At 24.3% G+C, this 12359-nt stretch overlaps 1 protein-coding gene across 2 annotated transcripts in view; it reads right to left on the reverse strand.

Annotated features, from left to right (window-relative positions):
* Positions 1-12359, reverse strand: part of LOC145836500 (vang-like protein 1) — a 30892-nt gene that overhangs the window by 8101 nt on the left and 10432 nt on the right. For both annotated transcript variants that reach the window (XM_082945129.1, XM_082944629.1), the window contains exons 5-9: positions 11899-12048; positions 10060-10166; positions 6327-6420; positions 4847-5007; positions 2287-2420 (exon numbers count right to left, since the gene is read on the reverse strand). In XM_082945129.1, the coding sequence (XP_082801255.1) occupies positions 2287-2420; positions 4847-5007; positions 6327-6420; positions 10060-10166; positions 11899-12048 (646 nt within the window). The remainder of the gene's footprint in view (positions 1-2286; positions 2421-4846; positions 5008-6326; positions 6421-10059; positions 10167-11898; positions 12049-12359) is intronic.

Genomic DNA, 12359 nt, shown 5'->3' on the forward strand with positions numbered 1-12359 from the left:
GTTAAAATTTTTATAAAATTGTTGAAATTTATACTTATTTGACATAATTAAATAAGGTTATAAAAAAGCTAGCCGTTTAAATTAAGTTAGCACGAAAGTAAGTTAATCTTTTTACTTGGGGCTAATTATAAGTTTAATTTTTTTTTCCAACTAGCACTGATTTTAAGCTATAAATCTTGACTCGAGCACTGCTCTTAGGAACTTTAAAGTCATTCTTAATTTTTGAGTTATGACACGGTATATATAAATCTGAGTGATCCAAAATAGCATTACTTTTGTTTTTCCATTTTGATCAGTAACTTTTCGAAACATCTGACGCGATGTCTCTCCTCTCTGGTCTACACTACAGAACAGATATAATTGTATATGACGTTTGCGTCAAATGTTTCTGATCACTAGCTTTTGAAAATATATTAACCAGGGTGTTTTTCGGTGGTATATACTGGTATTATTTTTACATTGTTTTTTTTTAAACAGCTCTTAATACTTTTTGAAATTTTAACGAAAAAGTTGCTTAGTAGGTTTTTGTAAAATGTGAACCGTTCATATCATACAACTATTTACAGTTACCTCTCGTAAGTTTACGCACTCTCGTTTAGTTAAGCATTCTCGAATTTTCAAAAAAATAAAAACAATAACAACTTGAAAAGTATATTTTGTTTTTTGGCAACAATTTTAAAAGAAACATTCAAGAAAATCTTAAGAAAATATTTTTAAAATATACATTTTGCATTTTTAAATAGTACCTTACATATGGAGCCTATTGAACTTTATGAATTTGCTCTTTGTATTTTAGGTGTCTTGGTCCCCTTCATACATTTAAATCAAACAAGGTACAATGTTTAATTTTTCACAACTATTTAGGGCATAAAATTTCATTGCAAATCAACAAATCTATTAATATTAGCTAAATTGTTCTTCGCCCACTTAAAATCAAACTTGCTTTACATGGTATTAGATAAAGTTCTTTCTATAGACCATGTAAGAAAATTTTAACCTTAGGGAGGGCAAGGCACAAAGTCGAAAAATAACTTTTTATACACATAAACAATTTTTTTTCAAAAAATTTCACATATACGTACATTGTACAACTTGAATAAAAACTATTTTTGTAACAAATAAAGTAAAAAAGTCTCTAAACGGTATTTTATAATTTGTTACTATTATATATTCCAGTTAACTTGTTTAGCTAGGATCTTTTGTTAACAAACGCTTAAATTTATAATATATAGTTATAGGTATTTTATCAAATTCTTCACAAGAAAACAGCCAAAATAGTAGGTATATTTGCTACCTCTCGTGTGATTACGTTCTCTCGTTTAGTTACGCACTTTTGCTGTGGACACAATGTGCGTAGATTTGCGAGAAATGACTTTTTAGAAAATTGTTCGTTTAGATTTCATAAATAAATAAGAACTATTTTTGAAAACACAATGTAAAAACTATACCAGTATAATCATCAAAAAAGTCTCTGAATACTTTATTATTAAAAGTGCAGAAACATTTAACTTAAATTTCATTTACAAGTATACCTCTTCTCTAGACCAGAACATCTTCTACATAGTATCGAGAATAACTTCAAAGTTCTTAAGGGAAATGGGAAGTTAGATTTATTGACAGTATATTTATTTGATTTTATGCTTGCTTTTTCATTCATCTTGTATAATTACGTCACAGTCAATATAGATTTTAAGATTTCTCCAAACAGTTTTATATTGCATAGAATTTTTGACAAAAACTAAGTACAATTCAAAAAGTTTTAACCATAAAAATTATTCTAAAAATGGAAAAATATAGTGATTAAAGTTACTAATTTCAATTTCAGAACGTTTAATAAAAGTCTTGTTTTACTAATTGATATACAAAAATAAATAATCAAATAAAACTCCATAGAGAAAATTTTAATGTTTTTAAAGACAGTTTCAGATACTAAATTTCTTTCAGCATTTATTTTTGCTCATAAGTATATTAATATATATATTATCTTGAGTACAAAAATAAAATTTATGTAAATATTTCTACTATAAAATTTGATCTACTTGTATTTTATAGTATATTTTTTCTTGTTTTGTTTTTATTAAGGTGTAAGCTTGATACGAGCAAGTTAATATTGTTGTTTCTGTTTAAATTAATTTTTCAAAGTTAAAAAATATAAAAATATCGTATTTGTAGTTTACTTTATAATTTTTATTTTTTTAGTTGTCATGTAGAAGTTCTAAACATATATTTATAATATATTTAAAAAAATTAATTTGTATTCAGAAATTCTAAACAGAAATGGCTTACCATCAACATCAAATATTTGAAAAGTTTGATTACTCATTCTAGACTTTCGCGTAGGAATTTTTACTAATGCTGGGTTGTAGATAGGAAAATCACAATAATACTTCTCTAAAATCCAGACTGAGCACCTCTGAATACTAAAACAAACATACATGTTTAGCTTTATTAACCTTTAAACTGTAATAAAAATAGTATTAAATTTAAGTAGTATAACTATATTTCAGTTTATCCAAAGTTGTAATTTTAGTTTACTATTATATTAACACTTTTATATTTCTTTTAAAATAAGACTACAAATAATGCTAAAATCTTTTTAATCAGCTTATTATCATTTAACCCATTTACAGTGTACAAATACCTTATAAAAGTTAATAGGTTATGTTTCTTAATTACGTCTTTTTTTTGGTTTAGTTTTAATTTTATTATATTTAGTTATAAAAGTTTGAGTAGGATTATAATATTAATTCTAAACGTAAACCTTCGACTTGTAAGTTTTTTTTTGATATTCGACTATAAGTAGCAATACTTTGTTTCTCATAACAAAAGCTTCATTACAAAGGAGCACTTGACTTTAGTGTTTTATACTGTGCTAGCGTTTCCAACTTACAATGGTAAAAAGAAAAAGCTAAGTAAAAAAGTTAAATTCGCGCCTTAATTAGAATAACCTAAACTTAAAATATATTGTTTTGTAGTTCTAAAAAAATACTCTTTTTCTACTTATTGTTTAATCTTAACAAATTTTTTGAATTAATAGTAAAAGCTTATAAGTAAAGTTTAGTAAAAAAAATCATAGATAACATTAACTTACTTACATTTAAACGTTTATTTTTATCAAAATTATGACTTTAAGATGAAAAACTCATATTTTGTAAAAAAAACTCTTCGTTTTTGAAATAAAGCACCTGCATAAAATGTTTATGCATCTGACATTAAAAAACATCAATTTTATGCACATTTTTATATTTTTGTAGATTTACTTGCTTTTAAGGACGAACACGGATCATTTTAAATTCATAAACTTTTTTTAAAGAACTTTTAATGTAGTTGTTTGGTCTTAAATTAGTTTCAATTTGCTTGGTTAAATACAAACAGAAATACCTATTTAGTTAGGAAAGTTTGATGAAGTCTATACACTAAAAAAGATTAGAAAAAATTGAGACTGATTTAAAACTGTTGTTAAAATACATTTTGTTAATGATTAATTTGTTACTCCAAAGTTTTTTTTTTTTCTTACTAATTTATATGAAAGATTTTTTTTAGTATAAGTTCAACTTACTACTACTAAAAAACAAAAAAGTTGAAGTAAACTGATCTCATCAAAAATGTTGAACAAACAAGCTTTAATTTTTTTTCTGAAACAATCATTTAAGTTGTTTTGAACATTGATAAAAAACTAAGCTTAAGAACGTATTTAGTATACTTGTTATTGTTTGATGTTATAATATTACAACAAAGTTGTTTTCGTTTTGAGTAACAATATAATCATACACAAACTTTTCAATACAGGTATGTAATATAAAAATAAAATTATTAATTTAATATTAACTTATATTGAAAATTTATTATTTAACTCTACAATATTATTTCAAAGCTTTAAGATTTAATTTTTTCCGAAATTCAAAGTAATTAAGGAACCGAGATAGTTATTTTTTCAATTAATAATCAAATAGCCTAATTAATTAAATTAATCATATCACTTTAAAAATCTCAAATAACTTTATTTAACAATAAGAATTAGCAAATGTTCACAGAACATTAAGCAACTTATAGTAATAAAAATATTAGTTTGCATACGGTATTTTTACTATTAAAATTTTTATTTTGTAAACGAAGATAACAACTTGTTTTTTTTTCTAATTTTGGATAATGAACTTTAGTTATTCAATCATTTAGAAAACTTACACCATATTTTTATGTCAAACCTCAACCAATTTACTCTTTTTTAGGATTGAGAAGTTTTTTAAGCTAGTAGTTAGAATTAAACGGTTTGTATGATATAAATTTATATACTGAAAATCTTGTTCAATTTGAATTGAAGTTATCATTAAAATAGAATAGAATATTTGTTTTTGAAATAACTTTGATTTATGTAATTATTTGTGTTAGCTTTATTTCTTAATTTTATGTTACTTATACATATTGACAAACAAACACAAGCTATAAAACATTGTTTCTTTAAGTCTTATTTATGTATTGATGTTTTTCAAAATACCTCTACCATTCTTTCACATTTTAAAACTTGCGTTTGTTATAGGAATATAACTATCAACTACTAAGCCTTTTAAAACTTTCTAGTTTTTACAACAAAACTTAATATATTAAATATACTTGTCAATATAATTATTTATAATAAATATATGAGATTTTAGGAATTCTAAGTTTATTTATTGCTCTTACATTTCGTAAATTTCGTAAAGTAAATCCGATAAATTTTTTATAATTTTAGTACGGTCCGGTTTTTTTTTTGGAATAAAAATAAAGCTGTGCAAAATAGCTTTAAAATTATACTAATTTCAACTTTTGGTTGTTCTAAAACTTATCTAGTTATTTAAAAGTTTAAAACCTGAGATTTCCCACGTTGTAAAATTTTCTAAAACCATCAGTTGTTCTTGTTACTTCTATTAGAAAACAGGTGTTTAGATGTCTGATTTCTAAAAGAACTAAAGAAGTATAGTGCACAAACAATAAGAGGTTTGTAAAATTGTCTGCGTAGTCTACTATATTCTGTAATTTTTGTAATATTTTAATAATGTATAAAGAAATGTATATTATAAAAGTTAGAATAGTTATACTCACACAATAAAAATCAAAAATAAGTTGTACAGTAAAAGACATGTCTGAAAACTGTATAGGATTTTTTGTAATGATTTTTTTGATTATTGTACTAAAAGAAATAAACTCTAGTATAAAATACTTTCCTTCAGGTTATAACTTATTTTTTGTAAAAATTTCAAAAGCTCTTGGATTATATTTAACTTTTTCCAATTGTTACCTTATATTTTTTTAACGAAAAAAAAAAATTTTCAGTGCAGTTCAAAATAAATGTACTTTTAATAAATGTAACTTAAATTTATTCTAAACTGTCTATTTTATTAATAAATACTTTGTTATTTGTACTATTTATTTTAACCACTCCTATAAATAGTTAATTTTGTCGTTTTTGTTAGCAATTTTTTATCCAATATTCTATAAGCAGTAACAAAAATCGCACCATTTTATATCTTTCAATAAAATTTTCAGCAAAATTACAAAAACACGTTATATGAAACATTAAGTTTCTATCGTAGGCGCTAAAAAGACTAAAATCTTTAGTTTTCTAACACATATTATAGTGAACTATAACTGTTTGAAACAAATAAATAACTTATAATAATTTGTACATAAGTTGTCAACTAACTCTGATGTTCTTTTCAAAATAAGTAGAAATTTTTTTCAGCTAATTACCTTAAATACTTTGTAACGTAAAACGCTAGGTTTTAATACTTGATAAATTAAAGTTTAGTTGGATAGTTTTCTTTAATCATTTTTACGAACAACGAGTTTATTATGAGACTAATTTAAAAAAACAACGTTTTTTAGTGTTCAAAACCTACCTAATAGTCATTTACAATGAAATTAAAAATTTAGAACAACAAGTTTAGTCATCACAGCTGTTTAATTTAAATATATATTACAACTATTTATTCTTAAAAAAATATTTGATAATACAAAACACTTATATAGAAAATAATTTTTTTATAGATTTAATAAACTTGAAAATAAAATACTTAAGAATTTTAGTACTCTTTGCCTACTACTTATGTTTTTTAGATTTTGTTATAAATATAAGTTCTAAAGTATTTATTGTGTTCTTTTTCACAAAAAAAGCTTTCTCATGTCTTAACAACAGTTTTGTATATACGTTTCAAAAACTTTGTTATGTAAGAAATCTTAATAAACAGGTCATACCTAATTATTCAAAAAGTTATAGTTCTTATATTTAGCTTACAACTGATATAAACTTACTAAAATTGTTACTTATTAAATTTATCACAAATACTAACATCATAACCAGACTCTCGTTCTTCATAAATCCATATTCCATAAAACAACCAGTACGTTAGAGTCAAAAGAACTACAAGAATCATAATTGCTGACCTGCAATAAGGCTTTGATTTTAGATTCATGTAACTTTAATCAGTAAATTAAAACTTAATGTATAGTTTTTTTTTTTGCAAATAAATATTAACATCAAGAATATAAGTAACTTAAAAAAATAAAAAATGTTTAAAATTTATTCAAATAACAGTTGAGATTTTTTATTTAAAAATAGTAACTTGAAAATAGTTTTCTGCCAGTAAATGTTAAGTGTTACATTAAATATTAATTTTTAAGAGTATATAAAAAGAACTGTAAATAAAGTACATAACCATTTAACAAGGTTCTCAATAACAGATTTTTCTTACCAAGACTTAAAAATAAATATTATCATAAATTACTAGCTTATCAAGTTTGTAAGTTATGGACAGACCTACCTAAAAGTTTAAAAGATCAAAGCTATCTTAGAAGGTTCTAGGTTCATTTGAAGGATAACTTATTTAAAGATCAACATATACAAAAAATAAACATTAAATAGGGATAACGTTTATACATATATAAAGAAAGAGTAGATAAATATTTATTTTATATCAGAATATAGCTATTTTTAAGTGTATCATTTGGGTACAAAAAGCATTGGTCAAGTCTAAATTATAGAATGTTGTAACGTGTTTTTTAAACTTAACAGTGTTTAGTAACGAATTTTTTAAATAGTCAATATTTCATCAGTGTAAATAAACTTACTAAACTGTAAAAGTTATCAAAAAAAGTTAATAGTTTAAATGATAACCTGAAATTATTGATAAAATGTAAAATCTACAATGATTTGAATTTATTTGTTATTATTATTGTGTTTCTTTACAAATGTAGTTAATATACTATTTTAAGTGTTTTTCTGCCTGTTTACATTACTGTTTTGATTATAATAAAGTTCTTAGATTTAGATATTTATTCAAACTTGTAAAAACTGAAAGTTCTAAATGAAAGGAACATAAAATATTTTTTTATCTCAAACTTAATTTTTTTTTAATATTACAGCTTTATATACGTTTTTAAAGCTAAAATAAGTTTATGTTTTATTAGAATAAAAACTTTTAAGCCTACTTTTTTTACAACTTTTTATTTTCCTCGTATAAAATTATAAAAAGTTGAGTTGTTTGCTGAAACTATTTATAAAATTTAAATTTAAAGACATTTCAGATTGAAACTGTACTTTTTAACATAGAGTGTAAACTAAATTTTATGTGTCTTTAATGAAAGATGGCCTTGCTTATTTTATTATAAGTCAAATTATTAATTAAAAAAAAAAGTTATTTTGTTTTTGCTATATTTTGTTTAGAAAATTATTTGAAATTGTAAAGTTTCGTACTCTCATTTTTTTATAATTTCATAGAGTTTTTATTTCTTTCTTTAGAGTTTAAGCTTTTATTGCTATGTTTTTACTTTTTTCTTCAGCTCATTATGATTTTGATTTAAGTGTGGTGTGCAATTCGATGGTCGAGGGGGAGGTTCTGTTTTGCACAAAGTCAATTTTGCACGAGTAGTCACTTTTTCACGAAGCGTTTTCTTTTATGTCGTTACAATTGTACGAGTCATAAATTTTGCACAAGGTCAGGATCATGTTAGGGTCAAAGTCAGAGTTGGTTTTAGGGCAGATTTAGAGTCAGAGTTGGTTTTAGGGTCAGATTTAGAGTCAGAGTTAGGGTTAGAGTTAGTTTTATGGTCAGATTTAGAGTCAGAGTTAGGGTTAGAGTTAGAGTCAGGGTTAGGGTCTAAGTTAAGGTTAGGGTAAGAATTATGGTTATGGTCAGAGTTGTGGTTAGGGTTACAGTTATGGTAAGGATCAGGGTTAGGATGAATACATGCAAAGTGACGCCGTGCTAAAGTGACCACTTGTGCAAACGTGACACTTTGTGCAAAAGTGACGACGTACTAAAGTGACTACTCATTCAAAAGTGACACTTCGTGTGTAAGTGTCTCTTTGTGCAAAAGTGAACCCATGACCGAGAGGTCTTTTCTTGCACCCAGGTCCTTGGACAAAAAGTTTTCTTAGCATCTTCGTTTTTCGTTTTCTTCAAAAAACTTTTTTTTGTATATGTGTCAGCCATGGGTTTCGATATTACATTACAACGTTTAACTCAGAGACTTTCTAAAACCATCATTATGACCTCTACGCCGAGATGCTTTATAAACTGATCGCAAAGAAAAGTTTTGATATTTGACTTTTTATTTAAAGTTAATAAGCAACAAAAATCGTTTCAATTATTTTTGAAAACATATACAGAACTTCTACTAAGTTTATAAATGAAATAACTTGAACACTTGAGCTTATTTAATAGTAAAGGGAGCTGCAGTATGAAGTTATAAACTCAAAATACTTTTGTAACATAATACCTACTCATGTTGATTCAATATCATTTAATTCTAAAAATTTAGTATAGAAATTTAGAGCTACAACAAAATTATAAGTTATATATGTAATTAAACTTGTAGACAAAACGTTCCTTTTTTAATACCTTACTTTAAGTGTTATGTTTCTATTACTTTATATCAGTTTTATAACATTCATATAGTGCTAAGTTTTCGAAATGTACCAAGGTTATCTTGTTAAATGCTTTTTGTTTACAGTTGAAATCAAAATTTTAATTATGTGATTAATTAAAGTTTTAAATTAATAGTATTTTAGTTTTGGCTTATTTTTATTTTTTTTCTGCTTTTTTTTTCTAATTTTAAAGTCAAGCATGAAGATATCGGATACAAAGGCTAAAATAAATATAGAAGGTGGTCTTATTTATTTATATTTTAAAAGATTTACTTGGCTTGAGAAGTCTGTTAATGATTTTAAGAAAATCATAATATGCAACACTTTACTTTTTTAGTAATTTCAAACAAACATTTTTAATATTGAATTGAACGTATGTTTGCGCCTGCGGTCATTTTACAACCTTTTGTTGAAAAAGTTACTAGCATTAACTTCAGTACGACTTTTCTATTACTTTTTCATGCAAAATCATTTTCAAACTTATTTCCACAAAAACTTAAAGCTTTACTTAAAACGCATTTAAGTTTTTTAACTGGCATTGAAAAAAGCTTGTTCTTTTTTAGTTTTAAAATTTTATGAGTCCATGCAAAAAAAAAAACTAGAAATGCTATATATAAAAAAAGTTTATGCGTAAACACTTCATTAGTAAATATAACTGATTTAATTGTATATAATTTATATAAAAGTTGTTTATGTTAAACAAAGTTCTACATTGTAAACAAAAAGAATATTTTGTTTAAAATTAAAGTTCAAAAGTAACTGCTACTTTATAACTTAGAAACTTGTGTAGTACGCTTGTTTTGATAACAAAGTTATTTAAATTTAGCAGAAAAACATAAATTTTTAATCTTTAAAAATATTTAAATTATTTTTTTTGTACTTCTGTATAAATAATACGAAAAAGTTTTAGCTTATACTTAAAGTTAAAACAAAACTGTTATAAAATATTTAATTATTAATTAACAATGTTAAATTTCGATTAGAATAGTGCAACAATTTTTTAAAATCAGTATAACTGAAAATATATGTTTATTGAACCTAATTAAAAATAATAAGGCTATAAATGACAAATTTAGTTTATCCTTTTTGTGTGAAAATGAATATTATATAAGTTTCTTTAAACAAAACTAAAGAAGCAATTTAAAAAACTAATATACCTGAATATAAAAACTCCCGGCATGCTTGTTCGTTGTCTTCTGAAAAAAATTGCCCAAGAAGCAACTAGTAGTAAAATCATTTTAAAAGATATGCTTATTAGTGATCCCTGTTGAAAAATATTAAAACTAGATTTCATACTATTATATTTCAAAATAAGCATATACCTAAGTAAAAATAAACTAATTTCTTCCTAACTGACTAATTGTAAAAACAGATAATAAAAGTTGATGACAAAAATAAACTTCAACTAATAAAACCAAAAATTTGCCTGCAACACAATGTTATCTAGATTTTAAACAAGTGTTGTTAGGAAGTTGTGAATAAAAGATGTATTGTTTACTTTGATATATAAAAGTTATACTTTAGACTAAGGGAAAGCAACGTACAGCCCGCGGAGTTAAAATGACCCGCCCTCTAACGTTTACAAAGTTAAAGTGGTATCCTGCCCGTAAAAGATAAAACTGCGGCCTGCGAGCATGTAAATCTAGCCTGCTAAATCAAACTTATTATGAATATTCGGGGATTTGAGATGAAAAACAAAAAAAAAATAACAGGTTTCAAGTAAAACTTAATAGAAATCTAAAACTTACACTGGATATAGTAAAAAATCTCACATAGAGTTAGTATTTGTCTAAATTAATAAGATAGTTAAGTAATTTTTGTGAATGAAGTTATATTTAAATGTTCTGGCCCTCCAAGGACTGAACTTTTGAGCATTTAGCCCAACGACTATTAACGTTGCCCATCCCTACTTTAGAACAATGCAATTGTAAAATTTATGTTCTGTAAAGCTATACCCTACAGAAGACGATGTGAATATCAAATAATAAAACATAAAATTAATTTAATTATAAAAACTTTTAACAAAACAGCAGGAACACTGTTTAAAAGGTTGTTGTTTAAACTGATTTTAGTAATTTTTAAACTTTTAAATACATCTATGTTTGTTTAAACAAATCGTAAATCAAACAACATATTTACAGTTTTATATTTTAATTGTTTTTCGTTTTTATAATAAATAATACTACTAAACATTAAGCTCAGCAATAACAAATCTAATGAATAAAATGTGTAATAACTGTTATGTCGTACACCTTTAATTTATGATAACTGTTAGTTTGAACTTGCTTAATTTAAAATATCACGCTATTAACACTTTATATTTAAACTCAAAATTATTTTAACTCTTAGCATGTCTAGTTTTAACTGAAAAATTTTTAAACTTTAAACTCATTATACACCACCTTGGTTATGTAATTTTACTTTTTAGTAAACTTAAATTATTTAGATAAATAAATGTAGAGGCTAGTAATTTTATTAATTTTTAAAATGATATTTAGAGTGACAGTGAAACTGGTAGTTCCAATTATAGCAAAATATTGACTTAAATTGTAAATGGATTTTTTTTTACTGGTCTTAGAATTTATCAAAAATAAAAAATTAAGTTACTTAATTAAAAAAAGTTTATAAACAAATAAACACTAAACTACTTACTAAAGTTAGTAACTAATATTTCAAAACCTAGTTTTTTAATTATTCTTTAATTTTTTTTTTTGCTTTTTCAAAACTAACTTATCAAAATTATTAGTTTTTCAAATTGTTAGTTTTCTATTTATTTTTAAAGTTGTTTTACAAATACAATTTACTCTGTAACAATGTATAGTTTAACTTATGTAGATAGTTTGTAACACATCAAACTATATACAGTTGTGTTGTATATAAAAATTAAGAGAAGAATAACTGCTAACTTTTTAAGACTCTCCTTTGTAAATTGTTACATTTTTATGTTTATATTAGGTAATGTGAGGTTTCAACTTTATCTAAAACATACAACGAACCTTGCATCTCGTATTACAATCCCTAACATTTGCAAGCCATGCAAACTTTGGCAGAGCAATAAAAGCAATGGGTGACAAGTAACTAATTAGGGCGAACACTATTGTTCCGATGTAACCGCAATCATTGAATCCTAATGTCCATTCACGTTCCTTTGTAATTTTTTTAATAGTTGCACAATTTTTTTTCTTTTAATATTGTATAAAAATAAAGAAATATTTCAATATTGTGTAGAATCAAAGAAATATTTTTAAAACAAAAACTAAAGTTTATTTTTCAAATTTTTCGCCACATAACATATTGTTCTTTTCACTTTAATCCTAACAACTCTTTTTTCTTTTTCTTTTTTCAAAACAATTTTAAATTTACTCAAAAAAAGAAAATTATAGTTGGCTAAAACGGGTAGGTTTCAAATATGCACGACGCCACATAGGACACTTTAGAAAGAGGGGTCATTTTTGTA

The sequence above is a fragment of the Thalia democratica genome, chromosome 1, assembly GCF_965202585.1.
Source record: "Thalia democratica chromosome 1, ktThaDemo2.hap1.1, whole genome shotgun sequence".
Lineage (NCBI taxonomy): Eukaryota > Metazoa > Chordata > Thaliacea > Salpida > Salpidae > Thalia > Thalia democratica.